We start from the raw sequence: 24,483 nt of genomic DNA on the forward strand, positions 1-24,483 counted from the left end.
CTGTTCTCATCTGCCCCCCTCTGCAACCTGTCCCCATCCAGCTGGACTCTGTCCCTCCCCTCCAGCGTGCCCCCCTCGCCCCACAAGAGTACCTCACAACAAGGAGGAGCTTTGAACCCACGTGTGCAGAGCACAATGGAGTAGCAGTCCATCACCTTAACCACTCGGTCACCTTGCCAAGCACAGCCTACGCGTTATTTTTTTCCCCAGACCCCAGCTGAAGGCTAGTTGAAGTTTGGTGACTAATTAAAAACACAAGGGATGAGAAAATGACAGCAAAAGTTTTTCAATTACTGTTGAGTGCAGTGGGCTTTTAATGCAGCTTGATTATCCTATTGATCTCCGTATAGTCATTGATAGAAAACAGTTTCCCTTTTTTTTTTTATTTTAACTTTACAACTTAAATTAGCCTATGGTGCGACTTGTATTTAGTTCATACATTTCCTCTGCCTGCCTCTTGTGTCTTGTACTGCAACAACACACGTAAATAATTTGAATGAAGCCAAACCTTTGAAAAGACTTAAAGTGTATTGTTTTGTAAGCAGAAAGATTGGGGGTTTTTTGGCCTTTGGGAAGCAAAGCTCTGTTGTCTTGCATAGTGATCCTGCAGTGAGTTGTATGAAAGCGAAATGCATGGAGGATTTTTCCCTAATTTTTAAAAGAAATTATCCAGTCATTCCTATTCCTCATCATAGAAACATCAGCCCTCACTCTTCTCTTTCTTGCGCGTATTTCATGTGTTTGTGCTTACTCCTGGATTTCATGTAAAGGGAGGGAGACGCAGGCTCTACCGATAGGTAACACGGTCACTGGTTACCTAAGGATTTTGGAAAGCTGTGCTTAGCTCCTCACTCTGCCACAGCCTGCCTTGGTAACCTTGGGCACATCATTTTGTCCCTCTGTGCCCCAGTGCTCTGACTGTAAGTGGGAATGATCCTTCTCTACCTCACAGGGAAGTTGGGAAGATACATCCACTGTAGATTGTAAGGCGCATGGATGCAATGGTAATGGGAGTCAGATGAGTTCCTAACATACAAAAGATAAAATTTTAAGCCTTCTGTCCCCAAACTTCTGCTTAAAAGGAGTTTTTTCCAAGTTTGTAGTCAATGCCAGTGTCCAAGCTCTGTATTAGTCAAGTATAACCTGGAATGAAAAAACAAAAAAAGCTGAGTTTGAACCAGTGGGCTGAAGTCCTGCTACAGGTGTCTAACTGAGATGCTCATTTGAGATTCAATTCTTGCAAACTTACATACTCCGGGTACTCTCAGTAAGCCTGTGAACACTGTTTTTGCATGATATGGATTTGAACTCAGCTTTTCAGCTCCGGGTGGATGGACACCGCGTGTAGCTAGATGGCAGCACTGTGATACCTCAGGGCACAGCAGCTGTGGCAGGTAAAATCAAGTCATGGCTCATGTAGGAAGCTAAGGGAAAAGCAGGTGTGTTCACATATTTCAGTAATTTTTCTTCCTACAAAGCATGTGCCGTTTCTGTCCCTCTTCTGTTTTATTGTCAGTTTTTACCTGTAATGTATTTCCTTTCCACATGCATCTTCTTTGCATGTGAAGACCCTCCTAGCTTCATCATGAGCCCCTCAGGATGTCATTCTGTACTATACAACGCCAAGTGATCTCTGCGCTGTTGTTTTTAATGAATCTTAAGAGTGGTAATATTTCCCACAAGACTTCAAATACACTTCCACATATTTTTAATTCATGTTATCTAAGGGAGGGTTGTGTGTGTAAGTGGCTTTTTGTTTTCAGTGGTATTAGAAATCAGGTGAAGGCGTAAAATGTAATTGGGTGTTTTCTGATGAAATTTTAAACCTGTATCTCGGGGGTAATTGGAGACAAACTGAATCTTGCAGCCTCTTGGGGCTCTTACTGTAAAGGTCTCATCAGGTCCACGCCCCGAGCATATTCTGCCTTCCTGCACTATGCAGGGATCTGGACTTGTGGCGATAAAAGAAGGATCGCATTATACCTCCCCTCCCTCCCTGTTTCCTCTAAAACACCGGACATCGGCCACTGTTGGAGACTTGTTACTTGACGAGATGGATTACTGGTTTGAATCGGCCTAGACACTCACGTCTTCCAAGTCCCTGATGTTTTGTAATACTAACTCACTGTAAAGCAGCTTGGAGCATCACTTTACACACTTGAGATACTACCAGATATGTCAGAAATGGCATTTTAGTTGTTTCTTAAAAATTACATTTCCCTGTGAAGTATTTTGGGTGAAATACTAGGACAGGTGCCAAGTGAAATATATATATAAAATAGACATACATATGTTAGAAATATTATTAAAAATGCATTATCAATGGTGTTGTTAGAAAAGCACAGCTGTTCACTCTCCTTGTCTCCTTGGTGGAAGGGGCGGGGTTGGAGATTGAAGGAAAAAGAAGGCTACTAAGGGCTCTTTGTACTAAGGTATCATTCTCTCTTTGTTCTGCAAATTTACTATCTCTTTGTTACACTAAATCACACTTTCTTTCATGGCTCCCACATTTCTTAGGCTAGATAAAAATAATTGCGACTTTGGCCTTGAGCTTGAACCTTCTATAACCTCGAGTTCTTTCTAAGCACGCGTAATAAGCTAATGCATATAAGCCTATCCGCCCCACATACTTAAGTATTTAATTATAATACACATGCAATGTATGATGTGACGTATTCACATGCATGTTTGTATGAACCGGAAATGAGTTGTAAGAGTTCCTGCTTCTCTACACGTGCTCAGGAGAGAGGGGATAAAAGCCTGCTGATGAGTGTTCCCCGCGGGCAGAGGGTTTGATCTTTTGTCTCTCTCTCTGACCCTATTTGCAAATATATACCTTTTGTATTGCTAATGGAGTGTGTCTGTGACTGAGAGTTTTTTTCGCCTCCCGAGAAACGAACCATAGCAGATTTCTGCAACAATCCTGGCTACCCAGATGGGACCTTCTCGTGGACGACCCCGAAATCCAGCGGCGGGGCGCCTCCGGTACCAGGGGTTGTGCACACCGAGCCGACTTTTGGGGCTCGCCCCTGGAATTTGAGGCGCAGGTCGAGGATTCGGGCGTTAAAAGGATCCCGTGCAAAATTCTCAGTTTCTGAAGAGGCCAGACACACTTTGGGATTTGGATCGAGATCTCTGGGGTATCTGAGTGAGTATACGAATTCCCTTTGCCCAATCTGATGTATGAATCCAAAACAAAGGATGTGTATGTTTGCTGAGAAACTCTGGGCTTGGCTTTCATTGTAAATCATCTGTTGTTAAGAGATCTTTTGGTATTTGGTGTGCCTTGGGCGCACTCTTGTGGGCAAAATGGGTATGGGTCGCTCCCGTGTAGAAGATTCAGATACCCCTCTAAGGTGCTTATTACGTCATTTTAATAAATTTGCAAGGCCGGCCGATTACGGAGTAAAAATGAAAAAAGGTGATTTAATTAAGTTTTGTCAACTCGAGTGGCCAACATTTGGGGTCCACTGGACCCCGAAAGGATCCTTTGTGCTAAAAGAAGTGATAGCTATCCATGAAGTTGTTATGCAGAATGGGTATTGGAATCAGTTTCCTTATATTGATTGTTGGTTGTGGGTGGTTCAAAATCAGCCACCTTGGATTAAGAATTACTTAGTAAAGTCTCATGTGATGGTTGTAAAGACTCGGGGGGGGGGGGGCGCCTGTACTCCCTGAGTCTAATGGGGGGGAAGACTCTGAATTGGCTGAGTACCGGACCCGCGCCCCGGTTGCCCTGTTGGGTAGCGAAGATGAGTCAGACGCCTCTTCAGGATCCAGTCCTTCTGCACCACCACCCCCTCCCTTAAAGAGACCACCACCGACGTACCAAAGCATACCTAATGAGTTAGAGCGTGAGCCTCAGCCAAGTGCCTCATCTGAATCAGGGAATAAAGGTTATTATTTGCACAAGCCTGTAGAGTCACAGCCAGTGCTGAACTGTCCGATGCAAGAGGTTATTGGAGAAGGAGGCAATGCAACTTTTGTCTACACCCCATTTAGCACTTCAGATTTATTTAACTGGAAAAATCACAGCCCCTCTTTTCGTAAAGACCCTGAAAAGATAAGGGACCTGTTTCGATCTATTGGGCAGACTCATCGACCCACTTGGGCTGATGTCCAGATGATGCTCCAGACCCTCCTAACCCCGGAGGAGAGGAGATTAGTGTTGAGTACAGCAGAACGTATTGCGGCAGCCAGAGTTGAGTCAGAGGGTGCTGCTGGTCGTACTCTGCGTGATACCTACCCTGTAGAAGAGCCAAGATGGGACAATCATACTGCCGAAGGCAGACAGCTGAGTGCACGGTATCTGGGAATTATAGTGAAAGCAATGGGAAAGGCAGTGCCTCGGGTTACCAATCTGTCTAAGTTGTATGAAGTGAGACAGGGAAGAGAGGAGGATCCCTCAGCTTTCCTTGGGAGGCTGTATGAGGCGTTTTGCAGGTTTTCAGATCTGGATCCAGAAGCCCCAGATAACCAGCGCATGATAAATCTTATGTTTATTGGTCAATCTGCTGCTAATATCCGTAAGAAGTTACAGAAAACTGAGGGAGGTGCTGGAAAACCGATTTCAGAGCTGGTGAAAATTGCATATAAGGTGTATGGGAATCGTGAGCAAGTGCAGGAGCGCAAGGAGGATAAAAAGGCTCAGCGACAGATGGCAGCACTAGCAGCTGCTATAACTGGAGGGAACTCTGAAAAGGCTAGGATACAGAAGGGGAAAGGAGAAAGAGTGGGAGCAGATGTTTGTGCTTATTGCAAAGAGAAAGGACACTGGAAGAGGGAATGCCCGAAGTTGAAGGAGAAGAGAGAAAGAGAACCGAAAGGTCACCTCATGCGGGCAGAAGACAAGGATGAAGATTCAGAATGAAGGGGACAGGGATCTAAGACCACTACCCTTCGGGTTGGAGCCCGAGAAGATCCCATGGTAACCATTAGGGTTGGTGGCAAAAACTTTGAAGCCTTGGTGGATACTGGGGCTACATTTTCAATGATTCCAGAAAAACCCCCCTGTGCAGGAACTAGTGAACAGCATGTACTTGTAGAAGGGATTGAGGGAACGCAATCCCGACTCCCTGTTTGTAAACTGCTCCTCACCAAAGTGGGGGACCATTTGCTCGAGCACTCCTTTGTGTATTCTCCAAGTTGCCCGGTTGCACTCCTTGGGCGAGACTTACTCACAAAATTGCAAGCTGAGATCTTTTTCAGAGACGACCACATGGTGGTCCAGCTACCTGTCAAGCAGAGCTCGAACTATCAGATGGCTCTCCTGGAGGACCGACGCCCTGCAGTAAGTCCAGAAGATCACATGATTGGAGTAGACCCCTCGGTATGGGCTGATGGAACCCCTGCGCGAGCTAAGTTCGTCTCCCCGGTAAGGATTGTACTCAAGGATGGGGAGGGGCCCGTTCGGGTAAAGCAGTACCCACTCAGCCGAGCGGCCAGAGCTGGACTCAAGCCGTTAATAGAGAAATACAAGAGGTACGGATGGCTAGTGGAAGGGTCCTCACCCTATAACACCCCCATTCTTGGAGTGCCGAAGGCAGATGGGGTCTCATACAGACTGGTCCAAGACCTAGGGGAAGTAAATAAGAAGGTCCTTTCAGACCATCCTGTAGTCCCGAACCCTCACACGATTTTGAAACAAGTACCAGGGGAAGCTGAAATATTTTCAGTGCTAGATTTGAAAGATGCTTTCTTCTCTATTCCCCTTCACCGAGAGAGTCAAAAATTGTTTGCTTTTGAATGGGAGGATCCAGACACCTTCCATAAAGCCCAATTCATGTGGACAGTTCTCCCACAAGGATTCGTAGCAGCCCCCCATATTTTTGGACTTGCCCTTCAGAAGGACTTGGAGGAGTGGAAGAGATCACACCCCGCAGTGACTCTCCTCCACTATGTGGATGACCTGCTAGTTGCAAGCCCAAACTTGCAGCTCTGCGAGGAAGCCACCAGGTCACTCCTAAACACTCTGGGGGAAAAAGAATATAAAGTCTCTAGAGAGAAAGCCCAGATATGTCAGCCTGAAGTCACATTTTTGGGATATAAGCTCTCAAAAGGGGTCAGAGCCTTGAGTGCAGATCGCATACAGGCAATCCAAGGTCTAACCTCACCTAAGTCACCCAAGGAGTTGCACGCATTCCTAGGGCTAACTGGGTTCTGTCGACTATGGATACCAGATTACGGTGGGAAGGCTAGACCACTGTATGACTCCCTGACTAAGGAGAGTCTCACTAAATGGAAATGGAATAAAGAAATGCAGCATGCCTTTGATCTGCTTAAAGCAGCATTAACCCAGCCCCCTGCCCTGGCCATCCCAAATAGTAAAAAGCCATATCGACTGTATGTTCATGAGAATCGAGGGGTTGCATCAGGGGTGCTGACACAGCCATCGGGCCCGACCTGGAGACCCGTGGGATATTACTCAAAGGTTCTAGATCCAGTTGCACTCGGGCGGCCAGCCTGTTTTCGGGCTGTGGCAGCCACAGCAGTGGTTGCTGAAGAAGCCCAGAAGATAGTCATAGGTGCGGATATGGAAATTCTCACTCCTCATGGAGTTCCCCAGATCCTAGGGACTGAGGGAGGGAAATTTCTTAACCCCTCCAGACAATCACGGTATGAGATATTTTTGCTCTCTAATCCAGGACTTACTTTCAAACATACTACAGCCTTAAACCCTGCAACCTTGCTGCCGGAGTCAGGGAAACCGACGCATGACTGCCTTGAGGTCCTGAATCAGACCACGCAGGTGCGACCTGATCTTGCTAAGGACCCAATTGAGGACCCAGATGTTGAATACTTCGTAGACGACTCCAGCTCTGTCATCAATGGAAAAAGACGAACAGGATGTGCAGTGGTAACCTTGGATAAGGTAGTATGGAGGGAGTCATTGCCGAGCTCATGGTCAGCACAGGCCGCGAAACTCACTGCGCTCACCCGAGCATTACAGCTGGGGACAGACCAGCGGGTTAATATATACACTGACTCTTGCTATACTTTTTCTACAGTCCATGCGCACGGGCTATTGTGGAAAGAAAGGGATTTCATTACGGCCTCTGGGAATAAGATTGCTAATGGCCCCCAGATTATCAAGCTACTAGAGGCACTCCACCAGCCTAAAGAGGTAGCAGTCATTCATGTGCGAGCCCATGGGAAGGCTGCTGAGGAAAAGCATAAGCTTGGAAATGCAAAGGCTGATGCAGCAGCAAAGAAAACTGCATTTATTGGGGGAGAAGCGGAAGGAGTATCCAAGCAGACCATGTCCCATGCCATATGGCCAGACGTTTAGGATTTAGTCCCGCAGTATTCCCCTGAAGAAGATAAATTTGCACAGAAAGCTTGTGCAAAAAAGAACTCCCAGGGGTGGTGAATAGTACCAGAAAGAAAAGTCATGATACCCAGGCCATTACTTCGAGAGGTGCTGCAACAGCTCCATGCAAGAACCCATATGAGAGATTTGGCCATGGGTGATCTAGTGATCCGCCAAGCAGTAGCCCCAGGGCTATATGTAGAAGCTCAGCGCATTGCTACCAAGTGCATCACGCCAGAAAGTAAACCCTCGAAAGAAACCCCCTGTGCCAATGGGAGGTAGACCCTGGGCAGCGTACCCTGGACAGGCATGGCAGATTGATTTTGCCGAGCTTCCACGGTCCGAACATCACGGGTTTTTACTTGTCATGATAGACCAGCTCTCTGGTTGAGTCGAGACCTGGCCCACCAGAACTGCCACTGCGACTACAGTAGTGAAGTATTTGTTGCAGGAGATCATTCCACGGTATTCCCTGCCCGAGTCCATTGAATCGGATCAAGGACAACACTTCGTGGAAAAGGTGATTCAAGAAGTCGCGCAAACTCTCAAGGTTACTTGAAAACTACACACACCATAGAGACCACAGAGTTCAGGACAAGTGAAACGCATGAATAGAACTTTAAAGACTCTGCTCACCAAAATCTATATTGAAACACGCCTTAAGTGGCCTCAAGCACTGCCGCTCGCTCTTACTTGCATTCAAAACACTCCCCGACGGGGCCTTAAATTGACCCCATATGAAATTATGTTTGGCAAGCCCCCTCGAATCTTACCTCCTGGGATGCGAGAGAATGTAACTTTTGAATTAGGTAATAGTGAGCTTCATATGTACATTATTACTTTGCAGTCTGTCTTGTCTTCTCTTCACAGGTATGCAGCCTCCTTTCAGCGCCTGCCTTTAGACGTACCGGTACATGACTTCTCCCCGGGAGATTGAGTCTTGGTGCAGCGGTAGAAAAAGGAACCTTTAACTAAGAGGTGGAATGGCCCTTTCCAGGTACTTCTAACAACCCACACCACTGTAAAGATTGCTGGCCATGACCGTTGGATACACCATACCCGTGTGAAACGACATCCACAAGCGTCAGAGGACAACAACTCCCAAGACGAACTCACTCCGGAAGCTGAGTCGTCTTCGGAACAAGAAGCCAGCAAGTGGAGCTGTGAACCTACTGGTGATCTCCAAGTGCGCCTGAGACGGCTTAATCAGAGCTCAGAAAATTAGTCAAGAAAGTAAAAGGGAAAATATGGTGGGAATCTTAATGTGCCTTGTTGTTATCTGCATAATGAAAGAAGCAGGATTGCGTAGCCTTAGCCGCTGGCCTATGCCCCCGCTTTCCCCAATTGTTTCCCCAGGGACAAATTTGTATGTTGACATGATGAAAAGAATTGGAGGTACTTTTAATCTTACCAACTGCTGGGCCTGTCGGGGGCTCCGGGAGGCCGGAGGCCAGTGGCCTTAGAGGGCTTTTCCTTTGGCCCCGAAGTGGCTAGTAAGTAGTAAGGCAGATGTTAAGAGTACTAGTCAAAAATGGGATGAGAACCACAGTTGGGAACTTTCCCAAGTGGCATTGGGAGAGTATTGCATCAGTAATAATGGTACAGGAAAAAGGTTGAGACACAGCCGTTGCATATGGACTTTAAAAGTAAGGTGGATGAACCTTACAAAATTAGAACGGCTTTATTATCCTAATAGCCCAGGGTATAATCGGCTAGTGTGGCAGCATCCTAATGGAACAATTGTGTGGTTTAATAAGTACTGGAGTGCCACAAATCGAAGTGATGATCGGACAGATTGTACAGACAAGAACCAGGATGGGCTATGGAAATGTTCCATGAAAGGAGGCCACGCAGTTGCTGGTCCTTTAGGTCCAGAAGGAGGCTTGGGGTTTCCCGAGATGCCCTATGGTTGGGCCCCTCCAAATGCCACCAATAGAGAAAATAGGGCCTTAAGAGGATACTATTGGATTTGTGGACGACGGGCCTATACAATACTACCACAGGGGTGGACAGGAACTTGCTATATGGGAGTAATTGTACCAGCTTTCTTTTTGTTACCGTCTGAGGTTGAAAATAAGCTGGGAGTCTCTTTGTATGATGATTGGAACAGGGCCAAGAGAAGTATTGATGTAAGTTTGACACAGGGTGGCTCCCAAAAGTGGAAGGAGGATGAGTGGCCTCCTCAGAGGATTATTGAGTATTATGGACCGGCTACATGAGCTAATGATGGGAGTTGGGGGTACCGGACACCAATATATATGCTAAATAGAATCATCAGGTTGCAGGCAGTCTTGGAAATAATTACTAACCAGACTGCCACTGCTCTCGAGTTATTGGCCTGACAGAGTTCTCAGATGAGAGCAGCCATATACCAAAATCAGATGGCCTTAGACTATTTACTTGCAGAGGATGGCAGAGTCTGCAAAAAGCTCAACCTTTCTAATTGTTGCCTCCAAATAGATGACAACGGAAAAGCGGTCTTAGAGATTGCCAAAGAGATTAGGAAAATAGCCCATGTACCAATACAAACGTGGGAAACCACATGGAATAAGGACTGGTGGTTTCAATTATTTGGAGGACCCTGGTGGAAAAAAGTAGGATTTGTGTTTTTGTGTGCTCTGACTGGTTTGATTTTTATCCCTTGCCTTATTCCTTGTCTCACTAGATTGATAACCACCACGGTAGAAGGAATGCAAGTCGCAGCAGTTCCTTTGAAAGCACAGACTCTAGCAAAAGTCATGGTCCTCAGAAAAATTCCTCGTAATTATCTTGATATGCCCAAATGAAGTAAAGATCAGAAAGCATCTTGAGGGGGGATATTGTTAGAAATATTATTAAAAATGCATTATCAATGGTGTTGTTAGAAAAGCACAGCTGTTCGCTCTCCTTGTCTCCTTGGTGGAAGAGAGGGGGGTTGGAGATTGAAGGAAAAAGAAGGCTACTAAGGGCTCTTTGTACTAAGGTATCACTCTCTCTCTGTTCTGCAAATTTACTATCTCTTTGTCACACTAAATCACACTTTCTTTCATGGCTCCCACATTTCTTAGGCTAGATAAAAATAATTGCGATTTTGGCCTTGAGCTTGAACCTTCTATAACCTCGAGTTCTTTCTAAGCACGCGTAATAAGCTAATGCATATAAGCCTGTCCGCCCCACATACTTAAGTAGTTAATTATAATACACATGCGATGTATGATGTGACGTATTCACATGCATGTTTGTATGAACCGGAAATGAGTTGTAAGAGTTCCTGCTTCTCTACACGTGCTCAGGAGAGAGGGGATAAAAGCCTGCTGATGAGTGTTCCCCACGGGCAGAGTGTTTGATCTTTTGTCTCTCTCTCTGACCCTATTTGCAAATATATACCTTTTGTATTGCTAAAAGAGTGTGTCTGTGACTGAGAGTTTTTTTTCGCCTCCCGAGAAACGAACCATAGCAGATTTCTGCAACACATATGTGCGAATAATGCTGCATAAATAAAGTTGCACTGTATTTTTGGTCTGTAATTAATAGGTAATTCTTATAGCTTGCAATGACTATAATTTGAGATAAGTATGCGCTCTCCACTTAAGGTGGAGTGTCCATCTCTTGACATCTTCAGATCAGGACGGGATGTCTTTCTCGTAAACATGCTTTAGTGAAACACAAGCTGCTGAATTCAAGAGAGGAGTGTGTGCCCAGGACACAGCCAGGGGAAGATGTCCCAAATGGAGCCGCCCCCGCACTTGGGCACGCACAGAAAAAAGTGCAGGAATTTCTGCCGCTGACTTCTGGATTTCCTGCGCACGGCTGCATTGCCCTCCCAGTACGGCAGGGTGGTGGGGTCCCCAGGACAGCAGGGCCCATGATCGGGAGACTTGCGCTACCCATTTGAAGAAAGCCTCATCCCCGCCAAGCTCCTGGTGTGGTGGCTCATAGCACACAGCCACCGCGACGCCCCCCCGGCTAGCCAGCTTGTGTGCCAGCATGCTCTTCCCTCTCTGTGTCAGGCAGATCCCGTCTCTTCCTGCCAATCCTCCTTCGTTCAACAACATCCCATGCTTAAACAAGCCAAAGCATCTGTGTATCCAGCCTGTGACGTGCCACGTGCATCCGCCCCTGCCCAGGCCCTTCCCCTTGAGCGCAGGATCGGAGGCAGCAGCACCCGAGGCCCTGTCCCCTTCAGCCTTGCACCCCGTGCCCACGAGTCACCTTTGATCCTCTCGGGCATGTCACTGGTGCCCGCGGGGACAAGCAGCATGAGGGGCAGGAGGGGCAGCGTGGAGTCGTGGGTGAGCACCGTGGAGTCAGGGCCCAGAGGCAAAAGCAGAGCGGCAAGGAAGTGAACGGGCAGTAAGGAGCAACCACTCTCACCTTGGCCAGGAGAAGGAGGCCGAGGCCTGGCTTTTGCTCTGCCGCGTACGGGCTGCAGAGCCCGGGGCAGGTGACCCGACCTCCGCTCAGGCTACTGTCACACAAGACCCCATGCAGCCTGGACACAGCAACGGGCTTGGGAGGCCCCAAACCCGCCGCGAGACCCAGCTCCCGATCCCTTGGTGCCAAAACACCTCCCGCATCAACTCTGTGATGGGACCCCACACGTTGCCCATGGTGCAGCCCCTGTGGCAGCAGCAGGCGGGGGCTCAGCTCTGGGCACCGCTGGAGGGGTGAGGGCACAGGATGCCCTGCTGTTGTGCTCCATGCTGCGCCTGGCACATGCACTCACACTACCACACACACACCTACCACACACCCCGTACTGCAAACACACACACACACCCTACCATACACGGCTCTGCGAGACATGCTCACAACCTGCCGTATACACCCGGCCAGCCACAAAGCGGTCTGGACAGCGCCGTGCGGGGTGAGGACGCAGCCTGCTCCTCCTCTCTGCCCCACATTGCACACCTGCAGCTCATGCACACTCACACCGTACCAGACACCCCCCGACCACCATACACTCCCCAACCACACACACACACAATATAAGAGTAAGACTATTTTTGTGGGGTGAAACTTTCCATACATAAGACACAAAAAACAAATGCTTTTTGCAATAAAATGAAATGTGTTATCAGTGTTTGACTTCCAGTGCATGATTTGGCTTTCTTCTTCTAAAATGGCAATGACCCCTCCCAAAAGGAGTATTTGGGGGGCAAGAGCAGGGATGTTTGGTGACAAAGGTCAGGGGTCAGTGCTTCCGGTCCCAGGATGGGGAGCAGGGGACGGGGCACCTGGCAAGGGCTCGGGCTCAGCTCACCTGCGCTGCTTAAGTGGCCTCTGTGGCGACGTGTTGGGCAGGCACACGGGGCGGTGTCTCCCAGGAGCTGCTTTCCCACAGCAAGGGCGTGGGCCAGATCCGCTCCCCACGGAGCTAGGGCTTGGCGGGGTCGGGTCGGAGCTTGCTTCATCGCCACGGGCAAGGCAGGACAAACTGGGCTCCCAGCTCGAAGCCAGAGACAACTGAAGCCAAGGAATGACGCTGAGCAGAAGTGAAAAGCCAGAGGCGAAGGGCAAATGAGAAGCAAGCGAGCAGGGAACGCCACGCGCTAGCCTGGAGTCGGCGCGAGGAGGCAAAGCCGGAGCAGCGGGGGCGTGAATGGGCAGGAAGGAGCAATAACCATCACCCTTGCCCGGCAAGGAGACCGAGGCTGGGTCTGGCTTTTAATGGCTGCAGAGGGTGGGCTGCCGCCTCCCTTAGCCCAGCGGGCAGCGGGGCCTGCTCTGGTCTTGCTCTGGGGGGTGCCTTGCCCCCTCGCTCGACAGCGACCGCCTGGGTCCAGGGCTCTGGCCCGGCGTCGTCGCAGGAAGTGACTTAGGCCCCAAAATAACATCACGACGCCCAGCCGGGGATTTTTAGCTGCTGAAACTCCCCTGTAGCGAGAGAAAGCGTTTGACATCACAGTCTGATGGCGAAAGACAGCTCTAACCCTTTCCCTCTCTCTGCTCTCGCACGAGCTCGCACCCGAATCCCAGCTCAGAGATCGCCCCCACAAGACCTCGCGCGGCACCGTGACAGCCGCTGACCTGGGCAGCGCCCCAAGCCCAGCACAATGCCCAGCACGGAGATCCCGGGACACCCCGCCAGCCCTGGAGCAGAAGGAAACCTCCACCATGAGGACCTGACCTCACACGTGGTGACGTCTCCCAACCCGACCCGATGCCCTGCACCCATCTCCACCAGTCCCTGCAATCCCCAAACAGAAAGACACCTCCAAACCTTGCCTCTTGTCTAACCCTAACCCCAGCTCCAGCTGCTCCTAAACCCCCAGGCAGGACACCCCGAGGAGCCCCACTGCCGAAACTAGCTTGGAAAGCCCCCAGGGGCCATCGTTCAGGCCACGGCCTCCAGCAGCCTCCACTGCCTGCAGGGGCTCGCTTGAGTGAGGCTTAACCCCGCAGCTGCCTCCGTGACCGGGTTGAACCTTTGTTGCTGAACCAGGCGTGTCATTTTATCCAAGTATCAAATCAGGCGCGGACTCTCCCGGTGCGTTTGTGACGATGTCACACTCCTGTGAAGTTGGAGCCGGCGCTTGTTCTCCCATCGAGTCCCAGGAAAGTGCTGCCCTGGGATTTGTGCCAGACGGGGGGATGAGACCAGGAGCACGCGTGGCCTCCTGCGGTCTCTGCCCGGGCCTTGCACAATGGACCCAGGAACGTGCGTCTTGGGCAGCGCCTGTGCGGCGGGAGCCACTGACACAAAGGAGCCGGCGGGGACCTGCTGGGAGCGGGCGTGCAGCCGAGAGGTTGGACCCGTGCAGTCGTGTTGGCTCCCTGGGGCTGGGAGACAGAAACGTGAACCCCAGGCCCCGGGATCTGGCCATTTCTTGTGAAGAATTTGCCTCCTCCCCTGCCAGTCTGCCCCCGCAACTTTGTTTGCCTGTGCCAAACGCTTCTGCCTCAGTTCCCAAAGCAAACCAGTGCTCTTCACAGGAGTGCAATGGGGGGATAACCCCCCCCCCCCCAACTTGTGGGTTGTGTAGCTTAGTTGGTTAAAGCACCTGTCTTCTACATTGGGGATCCTGGGTTCAAATCCTAGCAGTACCTTCCCTTTCTTTACCTCCATACAAGGCAAGGGTAATGCACATTTTTCTAATACCTGAAGACACAGGGAGTTTTTACACATGCTCTAGGTTGCGGGCAAAGGTGCTTTAATTAAAGTGGCCCCAAAAGCCACCCAAATTAAAGCCCCTGGAGTGTCTCGCGTATCAGCATCCCCACGTTTCAATACGTCGAACAAGCTTTAGTTAAAGTGCCACGGCACCATTTGGAAGCACGGGAACACTGCCACATGACACGCGGAGGGTGGCTGCAATCCCAGCGCATGCGAGCAGCCTCCTGGCCCATGTACAGTCACCAGCAGGGGCTAGGTTTAATGCTCATTGGAGCACCCTGGCTGAGACTCCCTCCAAACGGGGGCAAGGCCGGCTTCTCTGCCCCCCACCTGGCTGTAGCTCCCTGGGGCCAGCTTCTGCCCGCTTCCAGCTCTCGGGGGTTTCCTGGCGGGCCTGTCTGGCAGCAGCAGAGCTGCACAGCCCCAGCTGAAGCAAGGAGGCTCTGGTGCTTGCTCCCTGGCCCTGGGCATTGTGCCCCTGTGGTGCGGGTACGTTCTGGCTCCAGCACTCGAGCCAGCCCTGGCCTTGCTCCGGGGACCTCGTGGGGCATCTGCCTGGCGTCCCTGGCAGAGGAGCCCCATGGACATGGCAGCTTCACTGCCCCGGGACACTTGGTCCTTGGCCCCAGCTGGGCAGCATAAGAGACCACTGACCTCCTGGCGATTTGGGGCAAGGCCGAGGTGCGGCAGCAGTGCTGCCAGGGCAGGTGTGCCGATGCTCTTACCTTGGAGGAGATGGCAGCCTCCGTGGGACAGCACGGGCACGACCGCTCCGGGAGGCAGTCCAGAGTCAAAGTGAAGGCTGCGCGGCTGCCGTGAATGGCGGTCACGGAGCACAACAGGGGCCCAGAGTAGCCCACAGGACCGTGCCCTGCATGCAGGAGCTGCCCAGCATCCTCACTCGCAGGGACCCGGGCCATGGGCAGCATATTTATTCAAGCACTGGAGGTCTGCCAAAGCCCCCGCAGCAGCCCAGACCTGCAGAGAAGACCCAGACGAGCCCTCAGGCCGGCAGCACCCGTGGCCAGTGTCCTCCCTGCCCGTGGCTTCCTCACCCAGTGCTGGCGCCCGGGTTGACATCTTCCCCACAGCCAGGGCAGAGGACAGGCCAGGGAGGACACCTCCCAGGGGCAGCTCCAGCTCCAGCTCCAGCTCCAGCTCCTCCCTGGACGGGTCAGCGGCCGTGGGGAGGTGGGGGGCCTCTGCCACTCAGCACCTGCAAGCAGCCAGACCACCTCCCCACCACCTCCCCAGGACCACCTGCCATGCCCAGCTGGTAAGCCCCTCTCATGGAGGGTGGCTTTGAGGGGTGGGGCTCCTGTGGGCACCCGTGCCCATGCCACCGCACGGGCCCACCCTGGCTGCAGGCCTGGCTCTAGGGGTCCCACACAGGCCCCCTTCCCATGCCCTTTGCGCCCTCCCCTCTTCTCCTCTCCCTGCCTGGCCTCACTGTCCCCTGCTGTCACGTGCAGAGAAACTCACTGGTGGCACCGGTGATCCCCACCTCAGCTGCAGGGTCAGGGCCTCGTATCACCGGCAGAAATAGCCCTCCAGGCAGTGACGCACACAGCGCAGGAGTGTGGGACTGCCCGGGGCACCGCGGGAGCGCAGAGCCCTGCAACAGGCTCTCGTGCGCGCGGGCATCGCTGCAGTCAGCAGCAGCAGGGCATAGCGGGTGGGCACCCCTCGGCCTGCTCAAACAGCTCATTGTGGCATGACCTGGGATGTCTCAGTAGGGGCACGCTTGGGGCACAGTGGGGGGATGCCCCATCCCACCTTTCTGATGAGACATACCGGGGAGAGACTGGGGGCATCACCAGCTCGGTGTCCCAGATGAGTGGGAGCCCTAGTCCCTCCGACCCCGGGCGGCGTGAGCCTGCCCCCATGGGAGCAAAGTGCTTGGCGTGCAGAGGAGAAGGGAGGGAGTTGGCCCAGGGCAACCCTGGCAGGTGCTACCCAGGGCTTGTGCAGTGGCCACCCATGACAGGGGCTGCCTGGATAACTTACCACGGTCCCTGGGCACCTGGACACACACGAGCCCCGATCTAAGGCTGGGGGGTGCCCGGTCCCTGGGGATAGTGCCCGTTATCTCCGAGAGGTTGCAGTCTCTCAAAAAGAGCCTCCGCCCTGCCTCCCCAGGCAACGAGGGATGCCCTTCCTCCAGCTGTCCAAGCTTTGAAGCGGGCCTCTGCTTTCCCTGTAACAGTCCTACAAGGAAAGGCCTGACCCTTCCCAGCCAGGGACCCTAGGGAAGAAGCTCTTCCCTCCGCCCCTTCCCCTTTGCCCACAAATCGCCCTGACCTTCACGTACACAGTCCTTTCCACTGCACCCCTTCCAGTCCCGTTACCGGGCATGTCTACGTGTCATGCTGGGTTGCTGTAGCAACACACTAGTGATGTAGCACCTGCACGTGTCTACACATAACCAGCAGCTACGTCACCCCAGCTACGTGCTCCCCTGGTATAGCGCTCCGCTCAAATAACAGTGTGCCACACGTACCGGCGTACTACGGGCTGTTGTTACTGCGCTGTGATGTAATACTTGGAGGAGGAAGTACTAAATCGTGGTGCAATAGCAGCAGCGCCACAGTGACACGTGTGGGAGTGTCCTCGGTGTCCTTGCTCTGCAGGTCCAGCAGCTGTGCGTGGGGGAGAGGCCCCAGGTGCCACCGGGGACGCAGCGTGAGGACTGGCGCCCCGATGACCAGCCCCTCTGACCGCGCCGTCTCCACCAGCACCAGACGTACGACGGCACCGGCCTGCTGGGCACCCGGGCACCCGCGTGGAGGAGCGGCTGGCCAACCCGCCGGCTTGGCCCCAGGTGGCAGGAGCAGGAGAGCAGAGAGGGAGCGTGTGAGCAGCAGAGGTGGGCGAGCGGGAGCAGGGGCCAGCGAGAGGAGGGGAACCTGGCGCCTGGGGTGGAGGAGAAGCGCGTCGCCCTCCAGGACAGCGCGGTGCCGCCCAGGAGCTGCTTCTGGAGCAGACAGCCTCTGAATCCCAGCTTCCTCGACCCCAAGCACTGGAGGCTGCAGGTGGAAGAGGCACCGTGCACGACACCCCGGTCTGACCCCGTGTGCTCGGCCTGTCAGCATCCCCGGTCCAGCCCCGTGTGACACGGGAGGCTGGGCGTGCGGGATCTGTGCTCTCACCCAGGACATGGCCGTCCTTACGCAGCGCCGGAAGAAAAGCATTCGTTGTCCACCGTTGTTTTGAGAGCACGTGGGCGCAGGCGGGGACCACTGTCCTTTGAGAAGGAAGCCCCTCCCCCACCTTGAATCCCCAGTGGCCCAATGGATAAGGCCCTGGCTTTCTAAGCCAGGGATTGTGGGTTCAAATCCCACCTGGGGTGAAATTCCTAATTTTCACCCAAGATGCAGGTGATGAAGGCTTCTTCTCAGCACTCTGCTCCAGGGCCTCACCATGCTGCCATGGTTTTCTTAACACCCAACTTAAGCCTCCCTTGCTGCACCTTGAGCCCATTGCTCCTTGTTCTGTCCCCTGTGGCCACTGAGCAAAGCCCAGTGTTGTGCTCCTTGAAACCAGCCTGCAGGTAGATAAAAGCTGCTATCAAATCCCTTCTCAGTCTTCTTCTTTCTAAAGTCAGTAAACCCAGTCCCCTCAGCCTCTCCTCAGAGCTCCTGCCCCCCTAGCCCACAGCCATTTGCTCTCTCCAACTTGCCCACATCCTTTGGGTACAAGTCTCGGTGGGTGCTTGGCAGGGCACTTGTCCCATCACAGGGGGTTACAGACCCTGCTTGTCCTGGCTACAACCCGCTGCTGCACCCTGAGCTTCTGCCTGGAGCGTCTGAGTGTGGGAGCTGCACCAGACACAGCCGAGCTGAGCAGCCCTGCCCCGCACCAGGATCTGCACCAGTCAAGGTGCAAACAAGCGAGCAAGCAAAAATGAATCATGAAAAAATTGTGACAAAATTAATACTATTTTTTCCCCAAAAATAATCTTAATCTCCCCCTTGCTGCTTGCTGCCCTCCAGTTCTCTCTCCAGCCAACGTCATGACCAGCATTGACCGCCTCCACCACCTCCACGGGCATCTCTCTGTAGCTGTAGAGATTTCAGCCACGTCCTCATGCTGAAGGCCTGCCAGGGCTGCTTTGTGGTTCACGCGGGCTGTCAGGCCAGGACTGTTTCCATTACCCCGTGATGGAAATGCTGCTCTTCGCAGGGAGCCCCCAGAGCGCCCACATCGCTGGGCTGCAGAAGGAAATGCTTTGCTTTCCAGCCGGCTGTTCCCGTGCGTCCTGCGCTTGCGGCTGCCTCGCGGGTGCTGGGTGCGGTGCTCCGGCCTGACCTCGGTGCTGCTCGTGTCGGCCGCTGTGCGCGCTGGGTGTGCTCTACAGACCCCGAACACATCAGCAGCGTAGGCAGGGATTTGGTGACCGAGCAACTGGGAGGCCCCATGCTGCCTCTGCCCGGCCTGGGCGACGTGCTTTGGAGTCTGACCTCCAGCTGCCTCCACGGCTTTTCTTTCCAAGCTGACCTAACTCCTACACGTGTGTTGAGCTGTGCGGGTGCCCCAGCACTGTCCCACTGCCGCACCAAGGGGCTTGTCCTGCCGGGGGTGCTGGCAGCCCTGGTCCCGGGGATCATCGTTCTGCATGCCGTCACCAGGAGGAAGCATCAATGCGACTGAGGAGAAGAGATGGGGAGGGGTGGAGGGACTGCCATCCCATCCTGACCTTGCCCCAAACCCCTCACGGCGTTGCGGTGTCACTGGGGCAAAACTGAAAACTTTTACAGGCTGGGCAGAGATGCCAGAGAGTGTCTGCATATGTGTGCGTGAGAGAGAGCATGTGCATGCATACACGTGTGTGCATTTCTTGTCTTCTCAGGAGAGTCAAAGGCCCTTGCTGCTGCAGCCGCCGCCACCATCACTCGGTGCCCTTTCGCCGTGGCTGCTGCTGCGGCAGTGTGGGCTCCCCAGGAGCTGCCATTCTGGTGCCGCCTCTAAACCTGAACCTGGGGCTCACTCGCACGTGCCTCCCGCTGGTCACACCACTGGGCCGATAGACTCGCACACTCAGCCCACGGAGCTAGGCGCTGGTCTGCCCCACGGCGTTGGCTGCGGCCTCCAGGTGCAGAGGGAGTAGCAGCTGTTCCCGACGCCCCTGGGATGGGTCCCATTGCTGGCAGGTCTGTGCTCCAGCCCGGGCCCCCAGGAGCCTGCCTGCGCCTCCTCTGTGGGGGTCCAGGCTGCCGTCTCACGGGCCCCCTCGTCCCGTGCACTGTGCTGGCCTGGCACCTTCGGCAGGTCTTGTGTGGACGCAGCCCTGCAGGTGTGATGGCAGTTTTCCTAATTAAAGATCTTCTCAGATCCAAACCTAAGGTCTGCTCCTCCTCAGACATCTCCTCCACACGAACTGGCACTTCCCGGGGCCGGATGAGAGCTGGGCGAGGGGCTGTTCTTGCCTGGTGTAGGATGAAGAGGGCACAACAGGGCCAAGCATGACAGCGTGTTCTGGTCCTGTCACGTGTGGGCATTTAATCCTGTTGTTCCCCCACTTGCCTGGCCCCCAGAGCCCTGTTCCAGGAAGAGAGACCAAAAAATCCCAAGTATTAGAAAAGAAATGATTATCCTTTAAGGGAGGGAATATGGGCCCGGGCATCAGAGCAGTAGACCCCGCCTGTGAATGCTGCATGCCCCGGAGGCAGACCCTCTCCTGCAGTGACATTCAGCAAAATCAAGTGCCAGCCCTGCGCTGGGGATGGGTACCCACAGGCAAAAATACGGACTGGGGAGTGACGGGCTGGGCTGCAGTACTGCAGAGCACTAAGAGTACATACTTCTTCCTGGGACAATAGCAACTAATTAACAGTAGAGCTAATTGCCGTTCAAGCTGTGTGCCTAAACAACTGTTCCCAGAAAAAGCCCAGGACAGGCAGGAGTGGGATGAACAGAAGGAGGTGGGGGGCACGGTGACTGCCTGCAGGCGGCGGTGGCAGCGACGTGGCGGCGGCGAGCGGGGAGCTCCTGCAGGTAGCCGCGGCAGTGGCAGCGGTGGGGGTGGCGGGGGTGGCAGAGCGGAGGGGGTGGCCAGCGGTCATTGGTGACCACCCACTGACGCTGCCGACGGTGTGGGCGGTGGGGGGTGGGAGTGGCGACTGCCTGCCGGCTTCTCTCAGGGGGTGCACCGCCAATCTAGGGGTGCACGTGCCCCCTCGTGTACCTCTACACATTGCCAGTGCCTGCATGGGATTGTCCCATCCTAAGTGCAGGACTTTGCACTTGTCCTTGTTGAACCTCATGAGATGTCGTTGCAACCAGAGGAAACAAGACTCTGGTGGTAGGCAGAGGGTGCAACCTGCCCTGCCCCAAGGCGGTGTGATTGGGGCACGCGCCCTGACCGCTGACCGTGGCGGGGCAGCGCAAGGATGGCAGCAACTGCCACGCAGCACAGCAGATGACTTTGCGGCATACACTGCTGCCACCCAGGGCGCTGAGGTGTGCGTGTGTGGATCCGTGTCCAGAAGGGCAGAGTCTCACCGGAGCAGCGACCGGAGGGTGTGGAGTGCCAGGCTGAGCGTGGATCTGGTTTGTCTCCTTTGGGAAGAGGAGAAATGCTGACAGGCCCCTGCTGGGACTGAGAAGGCAGGTGCAGGAGTCACGGCGCTACAAGCTGGGGGTACGTCCCCAGTGCTGCCACCCGCCAGACCTTTGCCTTAGAGCATGTGTCACGGTGCCGTGTGGCTCACATGGTCACTGGTGTCACACACTACGTGGATCATGAAGGGAGGAGACGTCCCAGCCAGCCAGTAGCTTTGTACAGCTGGGAAAACTCCCCGAGAGGCTGTTACCTCATTGTTTTTCCTGAAGGTCTGTGCTCTTGTTATATATCATGGGAAGGGGGTTTTCAAGAGCTCCAAGGACCTGGAAGGCAAATCCCCTTTAGAAATGCTCGGGAATTGAATGTCCAAATCCCAGAGGTGGCTCTGAACAATTCACCCCACCCAGCTAGAGCGAGCCCCGGCTCTTGCTGCTCTTCTCCAGCTATGGGCTCTGCCCCCACATCTCTGCTGCTGGCGACCAGGATGGGGGACACGGGCTGGGTGTCGATCGGGTGGATGGTGCCCAGAGCCCGAGGCTCAGTGGAGAGGTCACCATGGGCAGCTGCTACCACCAACCTCTGAGAAAACCGCCCGGGATGCTGATGGGCTGTTTCACACCGAGATCTCTATTGTTATCGTGGAAGAGTCTAGCTGGAACATGACTGGCCTGTCAGAAACCTGGTCCTTACCCAGGAGAAAACAGCAGCAACCGATATCGCCGGTCAGTGCCTTGCACGCTGCGAGCACCACGTCAGGGTGGGGGTTGTCTCTGCTGGGCTCACGTGTCTGACACCGACTGAGCCCTTTCCCCGGGCAGCACAAGCGCCCGTCTGGGCTGCTCTCCGCCAGGCAGGAGAAGCACCGTGACCACGTAGGCGGGTTGCCCCTAACATGTCCTCCATAGGAGATTGGTATTGAGTAGATTTTTGGTGTTGGGAGGTGGAACTGGAGCTTGCTCCATCCTCTCCATGCATCGGCCTGGTATTGCAGTGCTTCCAGGAGCGGTGCAATAAACAAAAAATTAAAATAAAAATCCTCTCAGCCGGGCTCATGGTAACACAGGAGTTTGCAGCATCACCGACATCAGGACTCAGGCCAAGCTCCTCGGGGCTGAGCCAAGAGCTGGGCCTGGGTGAGCACAGGCTGGGGTCAAGCAGTAACTGCTGCCCAAGAATTGCAGAAACCACTGAGGCCTGGGGGTGCCCCAGCTTTGGGTGCCCACCCGAGACACCTGATGGAGCCTGAGATTCAAAGGCAGGTGCTCAGCATGTCACCGCTCTCAGACCCTCCCAGGCTGAGTGTGCAGGGTCCCTGGTCAGTGCAGGTGCAGTATGGGACTGCACACAGACTGGACTGCCCACAGCCAGCCCCCCCAGCCCCTGCTGCACGTGTGCGCTCTGCCTTTTCCTTCTGGAGTTGCACAGTGAGTACATAGCGGGCTGGTGCACAAGGACATTGGGGCTGCATTTCCCTGGTTGCACATTAACGTTATGTTCACTCATGCAAGAATCCCAAATATAATCCTGCTTAAAGGGTGTTGCCACAGTGAGACACAGCAAAAAAGAAGTTGAAGGCCCCTTGGGCCCTGACTCCAGTCCCTGGTGAGCACAAAATGACATTTAGCCAAAAGGGCCACAATAACATCCACCCCTGAACCCTCCTCCCCTGCACTGCCACAAAGACCTGTGACCCTGGGGACAGTTTCCCTTGAGAAGAAAACTCACCAAGGTGTAAAACCCGTCTTCTGCCCCAGAGCAGGAGAGACGAGGGCTCCACCAATACCTTGGACACCCGCAGGGGCTAGCATTTGTTGGGTAAAAGACGCCTGATGATCCCAGGAAGTGGGACCAACCAGCCCACGGTCCTGGCCAACCTGACCTGGGAGGTCCTTCAGTACCAGCAGGAGCATCACCTGTAGCAAACCCCACAGTTTTTCTTTTTTTTTTTACTCATTTTAAAATGCATTTCCTTCCCTTCCCCAACCATTTCTGACTTTTTCTCTCCCCCTCTATTCCCTATAGATAAGTATAAGTAAGCTAAGATGTAGGACACGCTTTAACATTTTATTTTGGGTAGTTTTATTTTTCTCTCCCCTCTTTGCAAATAAGTTCCCTGCTATTTTGGTATCGATACCCACTGTTTTATAAGTGATAATGATTATGTTTGTACTGCTTTTATATTGTGTGATTACTGTTTTAGGCCTATATATGTAAGTTAGCGTGAGTCATGTCAAGTTTCCATTTTGTATGTCAAGCCTCCATCTTGTGTCCTCTGCCCAGGCATCCCCTGTGTTTCAACTGTATGATTCATGTGCCCCTCCCATGTAAATTGTTTCCCGGATGAATGAGAGTGATTGGGAATGATTGAAATACAATGGTAGCAGGCCTCTACTGAATGGCCTGTAATGACCAGGCCATCACTTCGCATTGATTCATCCAGGAACCACAGACCTCACCCAGGAACAGAGACAAGACAGCATTTGAAAGACAAAAGACCCTGCAGAACCAGCAACTCCACCGTTGTACCCCGCCATTACAGACACCCAAAACTGCACCTCCCTGCGTGGAGCACACATGCTCAGTATGCCAGGGGCTGATCCTTGCCTGGGCATGCCCCCTGTCACTAGGGTCACACAATAAAAAGAAGCAGTGAAGACAGACCCAGTGGGAACACCATTTCTACCTGAAATAAAACCACTGTCATTTGTAACCCTGAGTTGGGTTGTATGTTACAAGAACACAGTGCCAGATACACCCTGAGTGCAGACTGCAGAAAGTCAGGGAGGGGAAGAGAGAAAAAGGGAAAAAATTCCCACAGGAAAACTAAACAACCGAATTTCTTTGGTGGGGTGGCACAGGGGGAAGAGAGAGAGAGAGAAATCACTGGTGTGTTTTCTAATTTGTCACATTCTCAGCTGCAATTTTTAGGCAGGAAAGAGTGTCCCAAAAGAGCTTCTCCAACCCAGCCTTGTATAATTGAGAGCCTCCACCCCAACCCCACCCCCCTCAGTAAAAATGGTGGGGAATCCATAACAGGTAGTCAACTGGAAAGCAGCAGAAAACCACCTGTGGAGGTTGCTGATGTCTCGCCCAAAGACCGGTGCACCCTTGACCTGCGAGTGTGGGTCAGCACGACCGGCTTGGCGCGAGGGTGATTTATGACAGGACAGGTGGGTGTTAACGGCGAGTAGGAGTCAGAGGACTTAAAGTGTGCTGGTTACACAGAAAGTTTATTTTACTTATGCTACTGATGGTTGCAGCGTAGGCAGAGGAGTTGATTTATTCAGTTACAGCATGCAGATGTTCTGCTACTCAGGTTACAGACTGCTGGATACAGATTACGAGCGAAGCACTTAAGTTACCGTGGTCCGTAGACCTCCGAGAGCTCTTGACAAGAAAGATAACGAGCCGGCAGAAACAGGGGGTACGCCAGGAAGATCGATGGCGGGGAGCTGTCAGTGAATGGCCTGTTCACTAACTTTATTTCCTGGGCGCATGCGGGGTTCTCCACTTTGG

General features: G+C 53.2%; 1 protein-coding gene, 1 non-coding gene and 1 pseudogene across 2 annotated transcripts in view; 2 read left to right on the forward strand and 1 right to left on the reverse strand.

Annotated features, from left to right (window-relative positions):
- Positions 1-291: 291 nt before the first annotated feature.
- LOC149852907 (BOLA class I histocompatibility antigen, alpha chain BL3-7-like) overlaps positions 292-24,483 on the reverse strand; it is a 622,447-nt gene continuing 598,255 nt past the window's right edge. The window contains exon 10 of the mRNA XM_090028438.1: positions 292-1,143. Within this exon, the coding sequence (XP_089884564.1) occupies positions 1,133-1,143 (11 nt within the window). The 3' untranslated portion in view covers positions 292-1,132. The remainder of the gene's footprint in view (positions 1,144-24,483) is intronic.
- On the forward strand, positions 17,682-17,756 carry TRNAR-UCU (transfer RNA arginine (anticodon UCU)). Its single transcript has one exon. It is a non-coding gene; the product is annotated as a tRNA-Arg (tRNA).
- Positions 21,860-21,983, forward strand: LOC149852909 (U2 spliceosomal RNA; annotated as a pseudogene).

The sequence above is a fragment of the Crocodylus siamensis genome, chromosome 15, assembly GCF_052110815.1.
Source record: "Crocodylus siamensis isolate JL-2025a chromosome 15, ASM5211081v1, whole genome shotgun sequence".
NCBI classification, from domain to species: domain Eukaryota; kingdom Metazoa; phylum Chordata; order Crocodylia; family Crocodylidae; genus Crocodylus; species Crocodylus siamensis.